Raw genomic sequence first — 26,120 nt, 5'->3', positions numbered from 1 at the left:
TTCTTCTTCTTCTAAAGTGGTGCTTCTGGTTAAGAAGAGTTTCAGGTTAAGAACGGACCTCCAGAACGAATTAAGTACTTAAGCCAAGGTACCGCTGTATAATACATCCTGGAGATTCTTAAAGTAAGTTAATTTTTTCTGTCGCCTGATGCAAAACACAGACACACCATGTGATAGAACCCAGGTTTGATTTAAAAAGGCACCTAGCTATTCAGTAGAAGTATGTGGCATAACCCTCCTCTGAAGACATTAACTCCATGCGCATGGAAAACTAGCACATCAGGACTAGGCTACGGAACCCTTCATCTTGATATGCTAGTTGCTCTATGTGGAGGGATTTTAACATGGGGAAAATATTCACTCATTCCAACCCCCCTTTGCATTACCCAGGATTACAGCACATGCTTTCTATGAATACACACTTTATCCCCAGAAGGCTCTGAAATATACCACACAAGAATAACTCCACAAGCTGTCAGCCAAGTCTTGCACCTTACATAGGACTATATCTTAAGATGCTGAGAATGCAAGTTGTTTTTGCAGAATTGTTTTTGCAGCAGAATTGTGCAGCAGTGTGTCTGTGATTCCTCAACATGTGCATGCATTGTGACACTCCAGTTCAACACACGTTGTAAAGCCTTCAGGACATGGAGAATTGTGAATTCAGCATACAGGAATCCACTGAAATTATGTCTGCTGATCTTGATGACGTGGACTTGGCTCTCAGTAGTTGAATAGTACCTTAACTTAAAATATTATTTGCTATTAATTCTTAAATGTTCAGTTTTGTTTTGTTTTAAAAAAAACAATTCTTCCACTGGTATTGCTTCCAAGGCCAACAAATCTCAGCTCAGTCTTTGGCAACAGCTAAAGCGTAGAAAATTTGATGGATGATGTAGCTATTCAGGTTCCATACTACAGCCACAGTATATGGAGCAACCAGGAGTTAGTTGTACCCCCTTGCCCAACCCATTTCTGACCTCCCAACTTATACTGTAAAAATATCAATGATGGCAAATCTTCTAAACTGTAATCTGGACTCTTGAAACTATTAGCGAATTCTTCGTCCACTTGAAACCAATAGCTGATAAAAGAAACACAAAGCATAGCCAAGAGTCCAGGAATGCATTTCTGACTACTCTATTAAAGCCAGATGTATTGAGCTTCCATGCATTACACACAAGGATACTCTCAAATCCTTTTTGCAAAGGCTTCACAACTATTTTTGCAAAGGCAGAAAGGGCAAACAGAACACACAACTGATTTATGAATAGCGCTCAGTGATGGCGTTTCTCAGTCAATTCATTCAAACACAGCAAAAAGATGGGCTTTTTTCTTAGGAAAGGGAGTTGTACAATGTAACCGAGATGAGAACACAGAAGGAACAGTGCTACCAGAATTGTCCTTTACCCTGACCTGATAGAAAGAACAGCTGGCTATTTTGTGAAGCAACTTTGAAGAACGTTGCGAAATTCTTGTTTCCTTGTCCTTTCCATCAAAGCTGACATTTAAGCCCAGCAACTGCAGCAAACAAAACATTGCAGATAAAAGCACTATTTTTGGAAATACCTTAGTGCCATCAATCAATTTTCAAGTTCAAGGGACTACTTTGTGTCCATTAGTAATCATTTTAGAAATATGATACACAGAAATGCAAGCCACATTTAGCCGGAGACTGTATAACTTATGAGCATGATTTGTTTGTCGTTAAGCTGCTAGGTCAGGTTTGGACGATCCAATAAACCATGGTTTATGTGTGAATCAGGCTATCGAATGCTGAATGGAGTCCGACTTTCATATGTTAGCAAACCGTTCATTCTATTCCAACAAAGCAACCCTATGGACTCAGAACCAACTCCCCAACAGCACAAGAGTTGCATGTGTAAACACCCTGCCCAAGACAGGTTGGTGGGTAGCATTCAAACCCACCACTATGTTCCTGTAATAATAGAGGCAGAGACCAGCTCCCTGCCCATTTAGGCCTGCAGACATCCCACTTCAAATAGACAATATCACCTGTTTCGGGGTGGATGGGGAAGAATACAGATATTCAAGCATGTAGTGGTACTGTGGAAATCAAATGCTTTTCCAGCCTTGTAATATAGTAACAGTGCACATACTATTTTAGACATGCTTAAATTTCTCTTAGGACAGAACCCACATGGTCAAAAGTTTGCCATAAGTAAGGGATGGAGTTGTCCCTCCATTAGGTTTACATAGCTTTAGATGTGGGCTTATCAACTCCTACGCCCAGACAACATTAAACAAGACTATGTTATCACAGGCAAAATACACCAGAAGTGTGTAGGATTTAGGTAACAAATAAAGCAAGTGTATATTAATATGCTTCAGGCTCTGAGGATCAAATTAATTTTGAAATTGGAATTTCAGGCCAAAATTATGTGCAACTGTGAATTTCCAACTGGGGCTTACTTCTCAGTAGAGATGTATAGGACTGCACTGTTATTCTCCAAGAAATTTGGCTCCGCTTTCACTGCTTAACACATTTGCTAATTAAACCTAAAAATGAAAGACACTTCCTAATTACAAAGGCAATAATAGAAAAAGAATTTATTTTCAGATTATTAAAACTGAGAAATACATACATCTCCGAGTAGTCCATCAACAACATTTACAGGAGAATTACAGGACTGGAAAGAAACATTGGTCTCTTTCTGCCTAGCTACCTAGGATTAATTCAAGAAGCATTTTCTTTTCAAAGGAAGCACAGGTAAACTTTGCATTGAAATGCCACCACAGAAATGCTCTTTACCAACCTAAAGCTTACTGTGTTTGCCACTTCACAATCACATTTATTTGATACTGTGGCAAGTTGCTTTAGGATAAAAGATTTCATCCTACAGAATGCAGAGTATAATGTTTCTGTGTAAACCATTGTGGCTCATGATGGAAAAACCAACGTGTGCATGAAAATCTTCTCTGCAACAAAAACACCAACTCTAGAGCATTTTAAGTTGTATTGTTTATGCATTTATTCTGTGCCACTGGAGTACAAGATGTCTTAAAAGGGACAAAAGAGGCAGTGCAGGATAAATGTGGCTCTTTTTCATTATGCAACTGTACAGTCCTCATGGACCAGTGGAGGAAGACAGTAATTATTATCATCTCCCTTGGCTTATTTCATTTCTTGATTCGTTCTTTTATGCCCTGGTGCATACTGGAAATTACCTTGGTAAATGTGTTCTCATAAGATGTGTTATTTCATGTAATATGCTATTCTAGAAGAAATCATAAATAGATTACGGGGCCAGAAATCTGGAAGGAATGCCTGCCCGTATGCCAAAGCCCTCATTTGGGTGATCCCGCAGTCAGAAGACAACTGGGGATGAGGGACTTCTCATTAGTGACACCCATTTATGGAATTCTGCCCCACAAAGAAGGGAGAATTATTAGCAGTAAATGCTAATAAAAAGGAAGCATTCCTCTAGGAACAATACGGCACAGTTGGTGAAATCCTCTGCATGTTTGTGTAGCAGTTACACTGTGTAGAGGTCACACTGAATTAAATGGAACTTGCTCCTAGATTAGTGAGTATTGGACTGTAGCCTGTGTGTCTAACATAGTCTTTCTAAGCGGTCTCTAATTTTAGATTCAAAAACTCTAAGGCTAACCGATAAAGTTAATCTTTACAATCTAATCTTTATAATCAAAAAATGCATATTTGTGTGTGTTTTCTCATTCCATTAAAACATTTAGAAATAAGTTATAAAAATATTTTATGTCCCAAAAAATACCCTGAAGGCCTTATTTTAAAGAGTTATTGCTCATATCCATGGACTGGCGGGCATCAGCCACAGCATCAGGCACTCGAACAGTCATATTGTTCATAGACTTCTTCAAGCAAATCTGACAACCCAGTCGAGATCTACAGAGGAGAAAAGAGCATTTACATAAACTTGTATAAATGCATGGATGTGGCAATATTTGGGGGAGGGGAGGAGGTAAATTCAATGGGTTGTATCCAACGAAGTTTTACTCTGAGTACTCCTGTTGAAATTGATGGACCCAAATTAATTATGTCCATTGTTTTCAATGGGTCTCCTCCAAGTAGGATTAGCACTGGATAAAACCCATTAAATATGATATGTACAAGGACAGAAATCAAGGAAGAAAAGGCTTAAATTCACATACATTTGCTTGTTGTAATTCTTATAACAACCCTGCACGGTAGGCCACCATTACTAACATTTTACACCTAAGGCTGAGGGGAACATTTCCATTCCCAAACTGTTCGTCTAAGACTGCATCAATTACTGAGCTTCTGGGTTGGTTTGTTTGTTTACCAAATTAATAGGTATGGAACACCACAGGAGAAGACTATCTGCCAAAAATGTCTGCTTGTCAAGTCACACTAAGAGAAACTGACAGGGAAAATGTTTTTGCTGATAGTGAAAACCTGCATTCAAAAATGCAAAGAAAACTCAAGAGTATGGCTTTGCTTTGGGCTCTTTCATTGTTTTGAATAGTTGATTCCACATTTTAGAAGAAGTCAGAGAAGCTTTAGGGCCAGAGCCGATCTTACAGGCAGGAGCCTGCACCATAGATTGATAAAGTCAAGAGTAACCCAGAGGATGCATGGCTGCTTTTACTTTGGGGTATCATGATTAACCATCACAAAGGGAATGTGCCATAGGAAGCTTTCTAGCCATGCATTTCTTTCCTTCCCAGGCACGGCAGTGAGGACATCAGAAACTTTTGCTTCCATTTTTTATTAACTACTGTTTAGTCCTGAAATGTATCAACTAAGGTTTGTTGAAACAAGCCAGCTTCATAATCCATAGTTTGAAATTGTCTTGTTTCCAATAAATAGAAGTTATGATAAGCCACTGTTTGCAGGGTTCATTTACTTAGTATGACCTACTCGGTATGTCAGCTCTGGAGTGATACTATAAGATCATTTGGTAGATTTTAAGCTGGTTTCACCTTACCTGTCTGTCAATCCATAGGCAAGGTCCAGCATATCCATTTCCTCATCAGTGATTGCATCTAGGTTTTTAAATATATTGTCTTCAAAGATTAAGTGGCAAGTGGAGCAGGCAAGTGTTCCTTCACATGCACCTAAAGACAAACGTAACAATTAGGCAGACTAGTAGGCAGACAATTAAGACTTCTGCATTAAATTCTACTTTCGGTAAGATGACTTTCCCAGAACACTTAAACTGGAAAATGTTCTGGAAGTTTTAAAAAATGATTTAAATTGATTTAGCCAATTTTACTAATATTTAACAAACACTAAACACGTATGCCATGTTAAATTATCTCAAAACTTTCCCCATTATCTAAAAGTATCTCAGTAGCAATATTTTATCACGCCAGGTGTTGTTTAAATGTTGAATCCTGAACTTAAATTTATTTTTATAGGAATGTTTGTAAAAAAAAAAATTAAGACTGGACAGTTAAACAGCATTCATTACATATAAAATTTTAGGAAAATATGAAAACACTGAAAACTAGTTCTTATACTAGTTTCAGCAGACTTAACGAACTGTGCATAAGATAATACTGAAGCTAAGATGAAAGGAATTGGAGAACCTTTGGCCAACTTTCAGAAGCAAAGACAGAATGTAAGGCAGGCCTATTTCCTTTGCAGTCTTCACTGCTGTATTTCCCTCTGCCCTTTGGTATCATATCATCATATCTTAAAGAAACTGGGTATATATTTACTATTCAATTTGAGGGCAATAGTGGGACCGAATGCAAAATGTTACAGCTTGGAGTGCCTCCCTCCCTCTTGTCCCACCCAAGACAATTTGCATTCTGTTAGCCACTAACCACTCTGTTCTCATTGTGGGGTGTGTGTGTTTGTGTGGGGTGTTTCATAGTGGTCCTGTTTTGGCTACAATTATATTACCAGCTGAGTTTGCAATTAGAAGGAATGGTTTTCCTTAAACTTCTAACATAAAAATAGTTCATCAACCATAGAGGGGTTGCAGAATCCTGAATTTCTTTCTCCTTGTTAAATATATTTTAGGAAACATGAACAGCAACAAGTATTAATAAACAAATATTAGGATAGTTTCTGTGAAATATGCGTCAGGTAATAATTGGCAACAGAAATAAAGCCAAAATAATTAAATATAAAAATGTGGTTGTAAACACCATCTTAAGAGCAACAGAGCATTGTGCTAAAGGAGGGCAGATCTGCATGAAGCAGGCAAATATGTATAAGTCTTTCAGGAGCAGTAAGCTATCTAAATCTGCAATGCCCCCTAGTGACAAAATTAAAGACACAATTTTCAAAAATATAAAAAAAATCAGAAAAATCATTTGCAGGCATTTAAACACTAACTGGTAACCATTTACAATAGTCAGTGAGAATTTCCAACAGGAAAACTAACTTTTTCCAAACTTTCTAGATATTAGTTGTTTTGCTTGTTTCTCCTTGTTAGTTAGATAACTGAAAATGTCATATATTGGCATGTCAAACAGTATAGTATGGGTGTATCTTACCATAGCTGTCAACGTTTCCCTTTTTAAAGGGAAATTCCCTTATTCTGAATAGGATTCCTCGCAAGAAAAGGGAAAAGTTGATAGCTATGGATCTTATGCACATTTAACTTGCATGATTTCAACCAGAGCAATTGGAAACATATCCTGAATAATGAAATACAGTTACCTTATAGTTATGAGGCAACCCATTAAATTTGGAAATCTCTTGCAAAATGCACTGTACTGTAGAATAAAATTAAACCAACTGAATTTTTGGGAAAAGACAATTTCTTCAGGGAAAGCTACCATTTACTCAGAGAACAATGTCAAATGAAACTCATGCCTGTTTCAGAATGCACTATTATGGTTAAAATTCACTGGCTTTGGAGCTCTCTAGTAAAAACACATCTCTCCCATTCAAATCAGTAGGACCTAGAAGAAAGCATCCAAGACTAGATCCAACTAGTCAAACAAAGTAAACCAACATTTCCTTTCCCTATGAACTCGTATTCTCTAGTTACAGGGAAGTACTTACCAAATCCATCTATATCTAGGTTGTTATCAATCACAACATCTAGAAGAGAGTCTCCAACCTTCCCTTGGGCTGTTAGCTTATCGCCATCACGATTTATAAAGTGCACAGTAACTTTATCTTCTGAACTGGGGGAAAAACAACAACAACGATCTTTAGCAGCCTTTACCTATAGTAGTGTGAAGGATTCAAAAGGATCGCAGAATCATAGAATTGTAGAGTTCGAAGAGACCCCAAGGATAATCAAGAACAAGCCGTTGCAATGCAGGAATCTCAGCTAAAGCATCCATAACCTCTGCTTAAAAACCTCCAAGGAAGAAGAGTCCACAACCTCCCAAGGGAAATTGTTCCTCTGCCAAACAACTCTTGATATCAGAAAGTTTTTCCTGACGTTTAGTCGGAATCTCCTTTCTTGTAACTTGAAGCCACTGGCTGCAGCTCCCTCCTTACATCATTTATTCTCTAATCACCAGGTTGAGCATTGTTTTCCTTTTGTGTGAAGACAGAGGCAAAGCAGGTGTTGAGTAGTTCTGCCTTCTCTCTGTCACCCAAGAGCATTTCTACGTCTTCTCAATGCAGAGGACCTAGCACTTTCTTGTTCTTCCTCTTACTTCGGACATAGCCAAAGAAACCTTCTAAAATTATTTTTAACCCCTCTTGCAAGCATGAGCTGATGTTGAGCTTTAGCCAGTCTCACCTTCACCTTGCAACTGTTGCCTACTCATGTATACTCCTCCCTTGTGATTTCCTCTTTCTTCCACTTCTATACATCCCCTTCTTAACTCTCATCTTATCTGTAAATGCAGCCGCACCCGTTTCCTCAAGGATATTAGTTAAGCAAACCAACAAGAAACTGTGAATATTTGTGGACTACTTTGAGGAGAAAATCAGTTGAAGATTAGAACACTTTTGATAAATATAGATCTTTTACTGCAATCCTTTAATGTAGCTATAAATATATTTAGTGTACTTAAACATATCCAAAAACATTTTTAGTTCTCTCAAGTTGAGACTTTTATTGTAATTGCTCAGTTTCTTTAGTAGTCATTGCTATCAGAATTATTGAATGCAACCTCTTATTGTGATCCCTTGAAAGTGGAGCGTGTTCTCTGCTTAATAAGCCAAGGTATAGATGAGCTCCAGCTACCTGCATACTGCCACTGTACATGAGCAGCAAAATTAGCAACAAAGCTGCAGAAATAATTTTATTTATTTATTTATTCATTCATTCATACATACATACACACACACACCCCACCCATCTGGCTGGGTTTCCCCAGCCACTCTGGGCAGCTTCCAACAAAATATTAAAATCCATTAGTCTGTTAAACATTAAAAGCTTCCCTAAACAGGGCTGCCTTCAGATGTCTTCTAAAAGTCTGGTAGTTTTTCTCTCTGACATCTGGAGGGAGGGTGTTCCACAGGGCAGGTGCCACTACTGAGAAGGCCCTCTGCCTGGTTCCCTGTAACTTGGCTTCTCACAGCGAGGGAACCGCCAGATGGCCCTCGGCACTGGACCTCAGTGTCGGGGCAGAACAATGGGGGTGGAGACGCTCCTTCAGGTATACAGGACCAAGGCTGTTTAGGGCTTTAAAGGTCAGCACCAACACTTCAAATAGCGCTTGGAAATGTACTGGGAGCCAATGTAGGTCTTTCAAGAACAGTGTTATGTGGTCTCAGCGGCGGCTCCCAGTCACCAGTCTAGCTGCAGCATTCTGGATTAGTTGTAGTTTCTGGGTCACCTTCAAAGATACCCACTGCTTCCTGGTGATGTCCAAACAAAGAAGCTATGTTAAGAGCTTCCAAACAAAAAATAATACAAAAGTGGTTTAAAAGTTGGTTTCCAGAACTTTTGTTTGATTGGAAGCCATTAAATTAACAGTAGTTAACACCATGGATGTAAGTGAAACTGTGCTTTGTAGCTTTTTATCTTTGGTATACTGTTGATAAACTGAATTATAACCAAAGTTCTCTAGCTGGTTTTAGAGATTAAAAATATAACAAACATTATAATCAAACAATAAAATGCAATCAAAACAGTGCCATCATAATATCACAACTTGCTTTTAAAACAGAGTGGAAAAGGAAAAGAAATCTTAGAGAAGCAAATCAGCACAAAACTGAGAGCACAGCACACATGGAGAGGCGTTCGAAACTCCCATAGTTCTAGGCGCATTTTGTGACAGGGAATTTCATTAATACAAGCAGTTTCTGAGCTCTGGGAGAAGTAATGTGCCTAAGATTTCAGATTAAAACTGCTGCTGCTGGAACGAAAGGACCTTTTTCTGCCTCCCCACTTCTAGCCATTCTCTGAGGACTGGAGAAGGGACCCTCATAAGACTATTAGGGGGTGGGCAGGGGAAGTATGGCTTTGCAGTCTTCAAATGTGGACTAGACCATGTGAAAAAGGAATATAAGATTTTAGCTGCCGTTAATTCATTTTCAGCTTTGTATTGCTATAAAAAAGCACACCTAGACATTCTGTTGCAGCGCTCATAACCTAGGTTTAAGCTGCCATTTAGCTACTAGCTTTCATATCTCAGTTTCTAACATTGACCTAGAGCTTCTTCCCAGTTAGAAAAGTGAGAAGAATGCCTAGCAATATAACAGAATAAAGATACCACAGAAAAATATTAATAAAAAATAGGTTGAGATGATGTTGGTGCCATGTAGCCCTCCCTAAGGAGAGCATTTGATGGATGGTGAGCTATTATATAAAAGGTCTGCTCTCTTGTCACCACCCTCCAGACCTCCTTCTCAGGTGGCATGCAGAAAAGGTCTTCAGAACATGGAACTTAGTTCAAACACTTACAAGAAACAGTTTCTATCAGATCACTTGCTTGCAATGCTTTCAGCCTCTGTAGGAGTAGCTGTAAGCATGAGATCTACTCCTTTGTTATGGGGACTTGTTTGGCTGCTGGAAGGAGTCTTATTTGTCACAAGCAACCACACTTTTCTTTTGTCACAGTCTGAAAATTCGCAGTTTTTGCTATGTGTATGTTTTCTGTTGAATAGGAATAGGTGATAGGTCAGAAAGAGCTCAGCTCTGATCATTGTGAGTTGCTTAACAGGGAGATTTAGTTCTGTGCATTGCCTGAAGCTTTCCCTCACAGGTCAAGTACTGGTATTTCTGTAATTCACAGGATTCTTTTCTCTATGGATTATTCAATGTGGATCAGGATTTCACAGAAAAGATTGTGTTTTTCAGTAGGTATAGAGCTTTCTTCCTTTGGGGGAAATTGAGCTTTCCGTTTAGGGTTTACCTGTTGAGAGAGTTCTCTGATTTCTTTAAGGACTGATTTATCACAGAAGCTCATTGCCACAATCCAAGCATGCATATGGCTTCTCTCCTGCATGGTCTTTAATACTGTTTATCCCTAGATTAAAGCTTTTTCCTCACTCCAAAAATGTATATACTGTAGTTTCCCTCATGTGAATTCTTAGAAGTGATACAAGGTTGTGCATCAAAGTGGACATCTTTCCACACTCCAAAGATTTACCGTATTTTTCGCTCTATAACACGCACCAGACCATAACACGCACATAGTTTTTAGAGGAGGAAAACAAGAAAAAAAATATTCTAAATGAAATAGTGGATATATGATTTTTGTGGTTCATGCTGTGGCCACAGACATGTGATCTGACAGTGAGTTTGGAGTAGCCCAATGCAAAAATCCTGAGGATCCATGTGGATCCATGCTTTGTGGCCACGGAGGAGGGAAGGGGAACCATGGATCCTCTGCTCACGACTGCAGCAGATCCCCCCGCCACCCGCAGGCATTCGCTCCATAACACGCACAGACATTTCCCCTTACTTTCTAGGAGGAAAAAAGTGAGTGTTATGGTGCAAAAAATACGGTAAATGTTTGTATGCTTGTTTGCTGTCTCACATAGAGGGAGAATCAAAGCACCTGTGTGCAAGGAAATAATATCAAAGACACAATATGAGAGAGAAAAGGAATGGGGAGGGATGACTAAGGCAAGCAAATTCAAGGACTGATCCCATAAAGCAGTAAACCCTTTTTTTTTTAATGCTGATCCTTCTATTGCTGAAAGAGCACCATCCAGAACCTTGGGGGAACCTCAAAGTTTGCATTAGCACAAAAACACTTTAGTAAAACAAGACAAAAGAAAAACATAAGGAAATGAACTCCTCCAAACATCCTAACAAGGATGGTGTAAGCTCGGTAAAATTATAAAGATAATTTTGCTTTTAGAGTTCAAGTGACTAGCCTCTTAATTTTACTTAAGATTTCTGACCTGACCTACTATCACCAAATAGGTCAGGTACAAAATTCTATTTTGTACTAAAAGGACAAAAGGTTATTTTAAATTAAGCATGGTGGTATCCCCTATAAAATTATTTAGCATTGTGTGACATGATTTATTATGATGCCACATTCAATATTATGATGCCATTTTCAATTCTTGTCAAATATCCCCATTCCCTCTCCCCACTTCAGAAGACAGTCACAAGCTGTTCTCAGGAACAAGGATGCATGGCATGAGACATAATCAAGAATGAAAGAGTGACCTTGTTTATCTGCAAAATTCAGTCAAGTATGTGCTAATTTTATGGTTAGTTAACGTCACAATTTTTACAAAGCTTAAAACAACAGTGTTTAAAGATGATGAATTTCTACACACAAACACACCAAGGTCTTTTTGCTTTGTATGTGGAATTCTATCTACAGCAAGATCAGAGCTGACTTGAAATTCATGCATTGTCCCCCTCCGTACTCCCTAAAAGAAGTAGACAACTGATATAGGAATATCCTATGTTTATCTGAACATTTATTCATTTTTTAAAAGTATACCCTGCTTTTCACCTCATCTGGGTCTCAAAGTAGCTTATCAAAAATAAAAAAATATGCAAAATTTAAAACATAAATTAAAACACTGAAGAATAAAACATCAGCACATAAATCAAAGTACAAAGCCCCCCCAAAATAAAATCATTTTCTCCTGATGTCTATACTTGGCAGGGACAGTGCCTGCCTGACTTCTAATGGGAGTGAGTCCATAGTGTTAAGTCCACTACACTGAAGGCACGAGTCCTCATTGACCTGAGTTGTGCTTTTGTGCTCCCATATATGATCTCAGTAATCAACCTGGGACACATAGGATTAGGTAGTCCTTAAGGTATCCTGGGTCTATGTTGCTCAGGGCTTTATACATTAGCACAAGAAATCGGAACCTGGCCCAGTAGCAGATGGGAAGCCAGTGCAGGTCTTTTAACACTAGTGTCATGTGCTGAGGATACTGTAGTTTGTTCCCACCGCCAGTCTAGTTGCAACATTTTGCACTAGCTGAAGCTACTGGATCAAATCCAGGGGCAGCCTCACATAGAATGCATTGCAGTAATCCAGTCTTGCAGTTACCAATGCATGGACCATAGTGGTGACTGTCTCTGTTTTGCAACAGCTAGCATACCAGTCAAAACTGACAAAAAGAACTCCTAGCCACTGAGGCTACTTGTGCCTCAGGTAACAAATATGGTTCCATGGGATGCTTCCATGAGATCAAGCAGGAACTTGGACAGCTCCATGAGATACTGTGACAGCATTTGGCTCTGGAAGCCCAGAGATGCTCAAACAGGGGTGGTTTCAAGGGTCTGAGTATATATATTTTTTGCGTATACACAGAACCTTTGGAATCAACCCCCCCCCCCCACACACATAATATGTGATTGTAAAGGTAAAGGGACCCCTGACCATTAGGTCCAGTCGTGGCCAACTCTGGGGTTGTGGTGCTCAACTCCCTTTATTGGCCGAGGGAGCCGGTGTACAGCTTCCAAGTCATGTGGCCAGCATGACTAAGCCGCTTCTGCAATTCAAAGATGTATAAAAGCAAAACTGTGGTGCCACAAGTCAAATCCATGTTATGGGGAAATACTACTGTAGTACACACTACAGCACATATTGTACTGTACATACACAACAGCATCTCTTGCACTTTTGTCTCTAACCTACAAGACCTGAGGAGCAATCAGTAGCATAACATGACAAGGGACATGTGATAGGGCACTGTCATAGCTCACAAGCCTATCATGTTGGAGAATCTCTTTCTAGCCTCACCTTTCACCATCTCTGGAGTCTCTCTTTCAAAAGCATCTTCTTCTGTAACCCTGCCAACTGTGCCAAAATTGTAATATGGTTTGGAAAGGAAGCAGGCAGCAAAGCAGGAGAGAAGACCACCCTTCAAAAGGACATGCAAAAATTTTAACATGCCTGGAGAAGCAGAACTATGACATACCATTTACCTTAAGCCCACACCATCCCAGGTACAGTGTGCAACTGTCCTTGTCCTGCATAGAATCTTAAGTTCAGACAAGTGTCTTGGTCAACTGTAAATATATTACACAAGGGGTTGATTATAGTCAGATTTCTTGTAGAAGATTATGCCAGCCTATCTTCCATCACCAAATGGTGGTTAAAGAAGGGATTTGCCTCTCCCAAATGTGTCCTCTAGACTGCACTGTATGTACCAGTCTAGGCTTGAAGGGCAGTGAGAGATAGCCTACATGTGAAGAGATGTAAAAACTGTAAAAGAGTGTGTGAAAGTAAGATACTTGCTTACGTATATCAAGAATGCGTCAAGGATGTTTGTGCAGGAAAAGCTCAGCCTTGAGCTGGTTTGATAGGAAGTAGGGACCCTGAACTTCTTGCTGAATCAGGCATCCAGTTCACAATGAAAGCATGCTATTCCTCTGAGAAATTGACTTAATTTCTATGCTTGTGTAAAGCTAAGGCAAGGGATTGACTCTATATAAGCCTATATAATTTGCTAAAGTTGCCTTAAACGTCACTACTGTGTGCTTATTGAAGAAATCCCATACACAGTGATTTGATCTCACTGACTATGTACCCTGTCCAAACAGTCATCCAGATTTGAGTGTTTGTACCTGTAATAGAAGGGACGCGGGTGGCACTGTGGGTTAAACCACAGAGCCTAGGACTTGCTAATCAGAAGGTTGGTGGTTTGAATCCCCGCGACGGGGTGAGCTCCCGTTACTCGGTCCCTGCTCCTGCCAACCTAGCAGTTCGAAAGCATGTCAAAGTACAAGTAGATAGGTACCGCTCCGGTGGGAAGGTAAATGGCGTTTTCATGCACTGCTCTGGCTCGCGAGAAGCGGCTTAGTCATGCTGGCCACATGACCTGGAAGCTGTACGCCGGCTCCCTCGGCCAATAAAGCGAGATGAGGGCCGCAACCCCAGAGTCGGTCATGACTGGGCCTAATGGTCAGGGGTCCCTTTACCTTTAAATATTCTGTTGGGAGCCCCCCAGAGTGGCTGGGGCAACCCAGACAAATGGTCAGAGTAAAAATAATAAAATTATTATTATTAAATTGACAGTGTGTGAGAGAAGCAGAGTGTGTGTGTTAAGAATGGGGGGGGGGAGGTGAGAGAGCATGAGAGACAGAGAGTGTGCAAGACTTTGCGCTTGGAAAAGCTCAGCTGATAATGCCAAGGTTTCAGGTTCAATGGGGACAGCTGCCTATTTCTGCATTGCGGGGTGTTGGCCTAGAATAAATGATCCTCAGGGTTCCTTCCAACTTTATACAGTAGTACCTCTGGTTGCAAACGGGATCCGTTCCGGAGGCCCGTTTGCAACCTGAACAGAACGCAACCAGCATCTGCGCGTGCGTGGGTCGCAATTCGCCACTGCTGCACATGCATGTGACATCATTTTATGTGTCTGCGGCAAAACCCGGAAGTAACCCGTTCCATTACTTTCGGGTCGCCGCCGGACACAACCTGAAGCAAACATAACATGAGGTATGACTGTATAGTGATATTATAGTCAACAGTCATATGGGATATGGATGTTTCATGGTGGCCTATACTCCCATCATCCCTGAGCTCTGGCCTTGCTAGCTAGGGGTGATGGGAGTTGTAGTCCAACAACATCTGGAGACCCACAGGTTCAGAAAGGCTGTCCTATAGAGACAGAGAGAGGGGGCTCTGTGTGTGTGTGTGAGAGAGAGTCCCCACTCCCAGGCCCCCCTCACGAGAGGCAGCCTCCCCTCCGCTCTTGAACCGAGAGGCTGAAGCCGAGCGACCCTCTCAGAAACTCCGTGAGGGGGGGAAAGAGCGGGAGAGGCAGCAGCAGAAGAGAGGCCGCGAGGAAACGCGCCGCGAAAGGCGGCCAAGCACAGGCTTCCCGCTTACCTGAGCGGCGCCCGGGCCGAGGCGTGGAACAGCCGCGACGGGCCCAGGCTGGCAGCGGCAGCCCAGCCGCCTCTGACCCCGCGGGAGGCCGAGAGAAGCCGGCAGCCGGAGGAGGCCGCAGCCCGGAGGAGAGCGGTGGTCCTGGTAGCGGCCATCACGCAGCGGCGGCAGCGGCGGTAATCGAGGAAGGGACTCTCCGTCAGTCTCTGCAGCAGCGGAAGAGGCTGGAGCTGCGGCTTCCTTTCACTTTCCCCTCAGGACGACTAAAGTCCGAAGGCCGGGCCCTCCCCCTTACGCAACCGGCACCAGCTGCGGCTATTCTCGTAAGCGTTTAGTATGCGCCGCTCGGCTGCTGGCTTAGAACGACGCCCCGCAAGGCGGGCGCTTTCCTTAGCGTAGGCGGAGCGCTCCCAAGTTGCGCAAAAGGCGCCTTCAGCTTCACAGAGTTTGGTTTTGAAGGGCGGCTCTTTCTTTCCCAATTCTCCGCCTCCGCCAAGGCCGTCCTGCTGCTCGTGTCAGGGGAGCGCGAAAAAAATACTAAGCCTTGCAAGTTTGCAACCCGACACTTGAAGGCCGTTCTGCATGTTTTATGCCTTCTGGCTGCCCCCATGACCATATGTAGTTGTGTTCTGTGTTATAACTTAAGCACCGCTATATGGTTTTGGTTTTTTGTTTCCCAATGTATTTCTTATCAATAAGAAATTGGGTGTAAATGTTAAGTCTCAATTTCGGGCACACCAAAATCTCACCCTGCCTGCCTTTTCCTTTTGCAAATTTTGTCACCCATTCCTTCAGGTCAAGTGCTGTTCAAATGATTTAGTTGCCAGGCCAACTAGTCTCATTTTGCAGCAACATTGTTGCAAGAGAGTGTTTTTAATACTGTATAAGTTTGAGCTTTGAGAATCTCTGTTCACTGCTGGCCACTGAGAGTGGAAGTGTGAGAAGAATCCTTGGAGCAACAGAAACACCAGGCACGTTATTCAGAAGTTTTTGTTGCATTATGAGGAGAAGTGCTCATTGTGGTGGCATGGCAAATTCAGTGCCAAAATGCTGAAGTCAGAGGCAGGCCTATGTTCTGGAGCCTGCTGTAATTTATTTGTGTTGTGTATATTGCGTCCATTACAGTGAAATATGCAATAAGCTGAAAGTTTATGTTCTGAAAGTTCCTCCTGTTTCTGTTGACCTAAAGATAACCTAACTTCAAAGCAAATGGTTGGAATTTAGCTATCTTGCAGCTTCCAGTACTTAACTGTTAAATACTGAAACCACAAGACAATGGTTCCTGGGTAAAGTAACTGGATAGTCCAGGCCTGCCAGAGCACACCCTGAATTTCATCATTGAGCCTCACAGTTCTTTATCCAATTACCCCAAGTAACTGAAAGAGAACAAACACCTCCTTGCCACTCTTCTTCCACCTGGACTGCTTCCCAAGTGGTAAACTGAATCAACTGGTGTCAAGCCCTGTGGCACGAAGGCAAGGATTTGGTGAAGAGCCAAGCAAAACATTATGCAACTTATTTCTGCCTCTTCTTAGCTGGTACACACACACACGCATTCACTGACTCCAAAATGTAGCCTGCCTGCAAACAGGCGTTCTCTTTGCTGGAACAGGTGTGTGGTGAATAGCGTGTGCTCCTCTGTAGAATTCCAGCCAACCTCCTGAGACCATTTTAAATTCTTTTGCTCTTAACTTGTTTTTAGTACTAATTTCTTCCAGCATGCCCTTGTTTGTATGCAATGTTGCATAACATACACATTTTTGCAAAGCAGTTTCCCCTAATATAACACATTTTTGTATGCTGTTTTGTATGACTTTACCCTAGGATTGCTGTGTCTCAGAGACTGCAAATAAGATGTGTTCTCCTGTAAATGTGAACTGAATTGAATTTCTCCCCCCATCCCTAGTGACAAAAAGGGGGAAATGGAAGCAATGGAATAGCAGAGTTGGGTTGTGGTGACCCCCACCCACCTATGGCTCCAGCCCTGCCCAATGAAGCAGTCTAGGTCCCACAGATTACCCCAAAGGCTATCTGTGGTCTCAGAAGAAGAAAAAAGGTTGCCTATCCTGGTCTGATGCCTCCTAATGGATTTTTATTCTTCTGTCTCAGCTCATATATTCAATTAATTACTCACCATAACTCCAAGCTCTCTTTGGCTCCATCTGCTCTGTACATTTGAAGCAATGCCACACCACTTTAAACCATCTTTGCTTCCATCTTTTGCTTCCCCCTCAAGAATCCTGGGAACTGTAGGTTTGCCTGTTTTTTTAAAAAAAACATGTTTATTAATATTCGGAATGTGCAAATCAATCAAATAAAAAAACAACAACCATAACTGTAGCCATGACCGTGACTGAGGGAAGTAGAGAGATAGTTTAGACTTTAGATCACCTTCTTCATATTCAACAGTAAAAAATAAATATGGCGCAATGGATTGTGCATTGTTAGGGGATCCCTCTATTCCCCTCACAGACTTACGATTCCCAGAGTTCCCTGGGAAGAGTGGTTGTTAAACCATTCTGAGAACTGTAGTTGTGTGTGGGGAATAGGGGTCTCCTAACAACTCTCAGTCCCCTTAGCAAACTACAGTTCCCAGGATTCTTGACTATTTAAAGTGGTGTAGCATTACTTTAAACATGTAGCGCAAATGAGGCCTGAGTTTAACATTCATTGCACAATTGCCTGGTAATATTAGCACAAGATGTAGTAAGATCCTGTGCCATGAGGGGGCAGAGCAAACCAAGAAAGGACAATATGTGGTGAGGGAGGCCGCACACTGTTTTGTGTACAGTACAATAGGAATCCTTCAACCGTTTGTTGTATTAGAAATTGGTACGCCTGGTGTACATTGAGAGAGGTGCCCCTTACAGCAGGCTAGCAAACAAGTGGCATAAGCAAAGGAGCCTTTCAATAATTTTTGAAATCATAACATGACCATAAAACAATTATAATAAAATTGACATGAACCTACACTTTAAGTACCATAGGAAGCATAGGCAGCCATTGCTGGTCTGTTGGTGAGGTGACGAAATCACAGCAGGGCAATGCCTTCACTGGGACCAACTTAAATGCTAACAGATAGTGAGCAGTCTTTTATGTCAGTGACTCTCAAAGGACACACTGGTGTGGCAGGAGAGGATGGCAAGTGTGGCGTGAAGATTCAAGGACAATCAATATATATATTGAAGAAGAAGAAGAGTTTGGATTTGATATCCCGCCTTTCACTCCCTTTAAGGAGTTTCAAAGCGGCTAACATTCTCCTTTCCCTTCCTCCCCCACAACAAACACTCTGTGAGGTGAGTGGGGCTGAGAGACTTCAAAGAAGTGTGACTGGCCCAAGGTCACCCAGCAGCTGCAGGTGGAGGAGCGGAGACGCGAACCTGGTTCCCCAGATTACGAGACTACCGCTCTTAACCACTACACCACACTGGCTCACTCCATTGGGAATGATTCATGTTCTTATATAGCTGCATTGTTTTATACTTTCTGGATGTCCCACAATCATATTATAAAGGGGTTGTGCTCTATGTTATAAATAAAGCGCTGCTAGGAGTTTCATTTTCTTTTCTTTTCCAATGTGTTTCTTAGCAATAAAAAAAATCAGTGTGGTGCAAGCACATTTTTATTCTGGAAATGTGGCCCAGATAAAAAAAGTTTGAAAACCTCTATTTTATGTTCCTACTTCTTATAATAATGGCCAGTGTTTTTTTCTATAAAAATATGTTAAGGGATACTCTCATTTCCCTACTGATATTGAAATACTGCTCCTCAATGAGGTCAAACATAGATTCACAAAATTTTTAGAGGTATGTGTACGCCTGCGTCCCCCCAGAAAACAAGCATTGATGATGATGATGATGATGATGATGATGATGATGATGATTTATTTGTACCCGGCCCATCTGGGTGGGTTTCCCCAGCCACTCTGGGCAGCTTCCAACAAAGATTAAAAATACATTAATGACCCATACCTAGGGGTCATCATGGCCCTTGCCAGGCTAATTCAACAATGTGACCCTTCATTAGATTTTAACACTTGCTGGATCCAGGAATTAGAAGGAATTCATGTTGAAGTAAGAGTAGCGAAATCGCAGCTAAGAAGCTTAAATCTTATATATGACTGACACCAGTGCTTTTTTTCTGTCAGTACTCAAGGATACGCAGTACCGGCACCATTTTTTCTAGAAGGAAAGCACTGACTGACACCCTTCTTTGGAAATTAAACCCATGTCCAGACTAGTGGTTGCTCTGCTCTCTGTCAAGCCCTAATTGGAACATACAGGTTCTGAGCAGGGATATGTGTGTAAGAACAAATGATAATTTTTACATTAGCACTTATTTCAGCCTAGGTAAGGCAATACATTTATTTGGACCAACAAAAATGTCTCAAATATTGTGCAAGCTTTTGAGTTGGAGTAGCTCAGTGACAGAGTGAGTGTTTCACATGGAAAAGGTTCCAGATTTAATCCCTGGCATCTGAGGTAGGCAGGACTCATCTGCATTATACATTTAAAATTATATCGCAAAACAGTGAATCCTGGGAGCTGTAATTAGTTAATGGTGGCGCTGAGAACTGTTAGCAGAACCCTATTCCCTACACAAGGCTACAATTCCCAGAGTTCCCTGAGAAGAGAAATTGATGGTTAAACCACTATGGAAACTAGCTCTGAGAGGAAAAGAGGGTTTGATTGAAACTTCCTGTATATTTGCTTTGGCTCTGTATGTAGATCGACCTGCTGACCTGAGTGTGTCCTTTGTCTTTGTGGCTTTCTTGTTGACTTTGGGCATTTACAATAAAAAATCCTTGATACAAATTCAAATAAAGAGCTTCATTTAATCTGTCATTGATAAACATGTTGTGTTTAGTTAGCCACATGTTAAGTTTGTTTGCACAAGGAAAGCCCATTCAGTAGCTAGCTTATATTTCTTATCAACTAGGTCTGGCATCATATACTCTAATATGTGCACTGCCAATTATAAACATTACAGGTTTCTCCTGCAAGAACCACACCTTCCTGCAATCTAGATATGGCCTCAGTTGGTTTGCCCACATCCAGTTAGCAGTGCCAAGACTGCAGGACTGAGGTAAGGTAAAAATAAAATCCTTTACTTTGATACAACACCATTCAGTAGTCCCATTTACACATCAAACAGGAGAGGATCTTCCTCACAGGCGGGCCTGATCCACCCATGAAGCAAGGTGAGGCAACGACCTCAGGCAGCAGGATCCACTGGGGCAGCAGATTTACATGTCAAACCTTATTCTCCCCTTATTCCCAATGTAGATCTCCCCTCATCCATTCTTCCCTGGCAGGGAGGGGAGCACCATTTTGAGGTCTGGCTTGGGTGCCAACATGGCTTGGACCGGCCCAAGAATAAGCATAAGGTGACCATATATATTACTTACAGCATTTTTACCACACTTTTTACCCACAAAAGCTGTCGGAGCGGCTTACAAGGATCCATAGTTAATCTTGTTTCTGGGGGTTTTTTTAGATTGTATAAGCTCCTTGGTGTAACCTGTTCTTTTAAAGGCATCATATACAGATGGCAGTATATAAGTAATGAAGCCCTAAATGGCCTGGGTCTAGAATGCCTTGAGGACCTACCTGGCTCCTGAGGCTAACTGGAGGCTGCACTCTTAGTTCAGTTATGTGGGGCTGGGCGTGCAAGCATGAAAGAGAAGGGGTAGGATCCACCCCCTTGAAAAAGGAACTAATTCTGTTCCAGTTCAATTCAGAATTCATTCATGCGGTCCATTCTGCTTATGCAGCAATAAGTTTGGGAAATAACCCTGGGTCTTTTCAGTGGTTGTGCTGTGGCTTTGGAATGACTGTCCAACCAGTGGATGCTGGACCATTAGGATGAATGAAGCCAAAGTCAATCTGCCCTCAGCCAGCCCCCACCTGCCTCCTTTATTCCTTGCATCCAGTCTTGGAGGTGACACTGGCTGCCAGTTTTCTCCTCCTTGCTCTCAGTATTGCCCTTGTACTTCCAGGAAGGTTAGGGGCAAAACTAGAATAGTTTGGCTCCAATTGTCATTGTCTCTGGCTTCAGTTACACTTGGGCTCCCGGCTTTTATTGTATTTCGTTATTGAGCTTGTGTATTTCTCTTTGTTATGTATGTGGCTCTGGGTGCAACTGCAGAAGAGGAGAATATAAATAAAATGTTAGGAATGGCTTTTATGACATTTGTGGGACATTCCGATACCATGCCAAATAATGGTTAGTGTGAAACACAACCGACCAATAAATTCTTCTGCGGCAGTGGCATGGAAATGAACAAAAGCTGAGCGAGACCACTATGAAGTTTTGTTTGGAGGGGAAAAAATCAGCCAAACAAGACAGAAAGGCAGCAGGTTGGAATTTACTTCCTTTCAAGTCTCCAGACCTCACCCTTGCCAACATTGGCATCCGTGACTATCAATGCTGCTCCAAGCATTAACATGGCTTTCGCTGAAGGATTTACAGCAGATATTTTCACACACCCAGTTGCCACATGGGTCAGATAAGCCTGAACCGTGACTGGGAACAGATTGCGAGTCTCAGCAAGTTAAGGACCTGAGTTGGCTGAAGCATCAGGGGCAGATATTTAGAGACAGCACCTTTTGCAAGCCAAACACTTGGGGCCAGGTTATAGAAGGAACTGGACTGCCTTACCTATATCCCTGCCCTGCCCAGTACAGAAACTGGGCATTTAGGTGTTGCTTCAGCTTCAGCTTTTTCAAATCAGTCATCAGTCAAAATTAAGCAGGCACCTCATATAACGATATGAAGATGCCTGCTGAATATTTTTGTTTGTTTAAGAGGGCTATCTAGAAGTGTGGTCCAGTCACTTATGGAACAATTATGTATCGGATGAAATTGCTTTAATGTTTTTAGAGTTTGCCGAACTCATTTCGTCGTTTTTAGAACTTGTGTTTTCATGGCTTATTCTGTTTTTAATCTTGTTTTTATCTTGTACACAGCTTTAATGGCTTTATGCTATGAAGCGGTCTGTACATTGGTTAACAACAATTAATAATGTAACAACAACAACAACATCTGGAACTGGGTAAGCAGCCCTGTTGGGGCAACAATTGTTACAGAGAACGAAAAACAAGCCGTACGATATGGTCTGTGACCCTGGTTTGTGGGCAAATAATAGTTTCCTGCATTCAGATAAAATTGCAGACTGTGATTTGCAGCAAACATAGACAAGATGTTCTTTGCACATAAGGGGGAGAGGGCAGATAGGAGGAAGCACATAAACCCAAGGCTTGCCCTTGCTCATTATCTAAACCATTTCCACACTATCATAATACTAGAAGCCAGGGTCATCCAGTGAAGTTGAATGGTGAAATAATGTAATTCATGGAAGATGTTGCATCGAACAAGTTGTGATGGTCACTAGCCTTGATCGCTTTAAAAGGGAATTATACATACTAAAGGGAGGATAAGACCTTGGGTCCCTATAATGTAGTTTGACTACAATTCCCACCATCTCCAGCCAGCTTTGACAATGGTCAGAGCTGATGAGTTTTGAAGTTCAGCAACATCCAGGGACCAAAGCTTGAAGGATACTGGTATAAATCAAGAGTTCCCAAACTGTGGTCTGCAGATCACCAGTGGTCCACAAGCTTAATTAATGTGACCGATAGCTGACTCAGTATGCTCCAAAATACTTTTCTGTCTGACCCCTGGGCAAAACTGTTTTGAGGAGCTTTCCCACCCTCCCACCCCCACCAATCAAGAGGTTATATGAATTGTTTGAAATAAATAAACGCTAACACCTTCTGCCAAATGTGCATTTAGACACCCCTCAACAGGGTGACATTATTTTAGTAGGGCTCTTGAAGTAGCAAATCCGTAAATCATAACTTAATTATGAAATTAAAAGCTAACATCAGTTCTGCAGAGAAATTCTCAGATGGCCAACGGATGGCTTAGTTGCATTTAAAGGTGAAACATTGATTTAGAGGGTGCTTAAAACTTTAAGAAACCCCACCTGTTTCTAACCAATATTAATTGGTTTCCAACCAAGCTTCTCATTATGCAGTAGATAACAGGAACAGAGCTTAGAAGCTATATTTAACAGGCTTATTGGCTTGTAATTTTTTGGGATTTCTTTTTTTAAAAGACCACACTACACAACCTGCCTAGGGTTAAAATAGCTGTCAAATAATTAAAATGGGTAAATAATTTAGCAAGGATGGGGGAAGCGTTATTTAGGAATGGTTATAAATAACTCAGGAATAGCATATCATCACTTTACACTTTCAGCAAGTATGTTGTTTTGAATGTTTATCAAATATATGTGTAACCAGCAAAAAGACACACAGTATCTGCACTCAATGACTCAGAACTCCACCCGCTGAAGCTTGCAAATCGGCATATTTCGGTCCTGCTATATGCCGATGAACCCCCATTGGACTCAAAAGAGCACTAAGAAAGCTTGCAACATACTGTGAACCTGAATGTCTCAAAATCAACTATCAAAAGACCAAGATACTTGCTTTTGGGGAAAAACCAAAGCTTAGAAGCTGGGAACTCCAAGGTCATAAATTAGAACAAGTCACAAACTACAAGTATCTAGGAATGGCCTCAGGAACCAACAAACTACACAGAAACTCCATCGGGAGTTCAGCGGAAAAACCCGCAAATTGTATCCTCAACTTCTTCAGAGCACAAGGGGGCATCTTCGTCCCCGCAGCTCTAAAATTATACAAGGCCAAAACTTTGGCACAACTCCTCTATGGTTCCTTTATGGGCCCGCCTTCCTCTGCTTTCTCCCCACTTGAGAGAGTTCAATCTAGATTTATTGGAGCTCTCCTCCAAGTCCCCAGATGTGTCTCAAACACATGGGAAGTGACTCATAAATGCAAATAAATAATGCCCTGTCCTTATCAGGAAGAATCTCCCTTGCTTCTCACCCCCAGGTTTTTTTCTGAAAACCTTGGGATTCTCCCAAATCTGTTGATATCTTCCTCTTTTGATGGGTGGTACTGGTTTGGCTATGTAAGTATTGGCATTTGGAGAATGAGTTTATAAGTACATATGACTCAGACTATAGTTTTGTACAAAACTTTCCCTTCCTTTGATCTGAGTTATAACAGATGGCTCTAGCTCAAAGCTCTGTTAAACTGCCTTGGTAGTTCCTTATGAATCTTAAGTACAGAGATGGACTGTTGGGGTGAGTCATATTTCCAAGGTCTTCAAGACAGATTCTTCAGCTAGCTCTGAAACATAAGACAGAATGGGCTCCTGCCCGGCATAGCATAGCTTTCCTAGGCAACAAAGCCAAAGGCCCAAAGACCTTGGGTCAAACAACTTATTTCCGTGTCTTCTCATTGGCCTGAACAGGATTGCTCCTATGTAAGCCAAAATGTTTTGTTCTCAGGATTTCTGACTTGAGTCTAGGAATGTTCTCACACTGGGGCATATCGGCAGTCTAGTCTGTGAACACACCATATATTTAAAACACATTCTCACCCTCTGAAAAAAGAATCCTAAGAGCTGTAGTTTGTTAAGGGTGATGGGAATTGTAGCTCTTGTGAGGGGTAAACTGCAGTTCCCAGGAGCATGAGTGCTTAAAAATGCTATGTCAGTGTGCTTAAAAATATCCTTTATTTCAGATTGACTATTATCAAAAGTGTTCAGATCCACAGTTTGAGAAAGTAGATTGCAGAGAACAAAGTTTATCTGTGCCTTGTTAGAACAGTTTCTATGGCATTGTCTTGCCCCTTTTTAGAAATGTACCTTTTCAGCACTGAGCATCAAAACCTACAGTACATAGGCAAAGGCAGTTCACAAAGAGAATAATGTGGCATGCCCACAGCAAGCAGCTACGTTCGTGTCATTAACTTTCTTACCTGGCACGATTCCAGAACATTTATTGACTCTAGATCGTTTTATTATGTTTATTATGTTTCACAGCCTTGTGAAAGGGAAGGAGGGGGGAATCAAAGGCAGATAAAGCAGCTCATTCTTTATTTACATTATCTACTTTTAACACAACTCTAAACATGTTTTATTGACTCAGGAGATTAGATCAGCCTGTGACTGCAAACATTAAAAAAAAGGCAGCACAGTATTAAAAATGATTGGCAGTGTTTGGTATCTTCTGCTGCTTCTTAAAACCAGTCGAAAAATGCTGACCTATTACAAACAGAAGGCTTACTTTCCATTCACATTAAAATTTCAGCTTTTAAAAGTCATACCTGCATTTCAAACCCGGAATTTATTTTATTTTTGGACTTGGTCCAGAACTGTTGCTTCTCAACATTTAAATGAAAAGTCAAATGTCTACTAATGAGGAAGCTACTTGGTATGTGGAAATATGGGAGTATTTTAATACTCCAGTGCCTTTCTAACAGTATAATTCTGATCCAATTATGTGAGCATGGAGTCTTTATTACAAGAGCATAATAAATCCTAAGTATTTGGTTCAGTAGAGATAAGGTGGATCCTGCTCCCTTCTTTTAGCTTTTCCTCCCAAACAGCTGATGGGTGGATTAACCTTTCTGAAAGGGCTCTGTAATACATACCCTGCCTGGTTGATTAGAGAGGTATGTGCATACAGGACCCATTTCTGCATGTAGTTCCCAGCTGGACTGTATGTGTTTTAAGGTACATTTGTAAGTAATTCACATACCATGATTTTTCGATCAGGCTTGCATATTGAGTCGCTACAGTTCCCAGTGTGATTTAACAACCCATCTCTTTTTCCAGTGGACTCTGGGAATTGTAGCCCTGTGTGCGGAAGGTGGTCTCCTAAGAACTCCCAGCACCTTTAACAAACTGCAGCCCCTAGAATTCTTTGGCATAAACCATGAGCATTTAAAGGGGTATCATAGTGTTTAAAATGTATGGTGTAAGGGGGTTGTGCAGGGCCAATTTAGAAAAATTGAGTTCCCAGAAGGATCATTCCTGTACTTGCTGCATTTACAGCCCAGTTAATTTGGTTTTGGAACTTGCACCACCCCTAG

The 26,120-nt window shown here is 41.4% G+C and overlaps 1 protein-coding gene across 1 annotated transcript; it reads right to left on the bottom strand.

The window, feature by feature from the left end:
- Window positions 1–2,556: 2,556 nt before the first annotated feature.
- Window positions 2,557–15,449, bottom strand: FDX1 (ferredoxin 1). Its single transcript, XM_082220430.1, has 4 exons — window positions 15,154–15,449; window positions 6,986–7,110; window positions 4,950–5,079; window positions 2,557–3,886 (listed from the first exon to the last, which is right to left on the bottom strand). Exons 1-4 carry the CDS (start codon window positions 15,306–15,308, stop codon window positions 3,766–3,768), a joined length of 531 nt encoding a protein of 176 aa, XP_082076556.1. The 5' UTR covers window positions 15,309–15,449; the 3' UTR covers window positions 2,557–3,765.
- Between the last annotated feature and the right edge of the window lie 10,671 nt (window positions 15,450–26,120).

The sequence above is a fragment of the Podarcis vaucheri genome (genome assembly GCF_965113315.1).
Source record: "Podarcis vaucheri genome assembly, chromosome: 4".
In the NCBI taxonomy this organism is placed as follows: Eukaryota; Metazoa; Chordata; class Lepidosauria; order Squamata; family Lacertidae; genus Podarcis; species Podarcis vaucheri.
The sequence above is the reverse complement of the archived record's forward strand: the minus strand, read 5'-3'. Positions and strand labels throughout refer to the sequence as shown.

Excerpts from the sequence above, each read along its gene's own strand:
- FDX1 (XM_082220430.1), bottom strand. The coding sequence starts at position 15,308 with ATGGCCGCTACCAGGACCACCGCTCTCCTCCGGGCTGCGGCCTCCTCC. Across the intron at positions 7,111-15,153 it reads TCGGCCCGGGCGCCGCTCAG|TTCAGAAGATAAAGTTACTG; the intron begins GTAAGCGGGAAG and ends TTTTTCCCCCAG. Across the intron at positions 3,887-4,949 it reads GCCTATGGATTGACAGACAG|ATCTCGACTGGGTTGTCAGA; the intron begins GTAAGGTGAAAC and ends TCTCCTCTGTAG.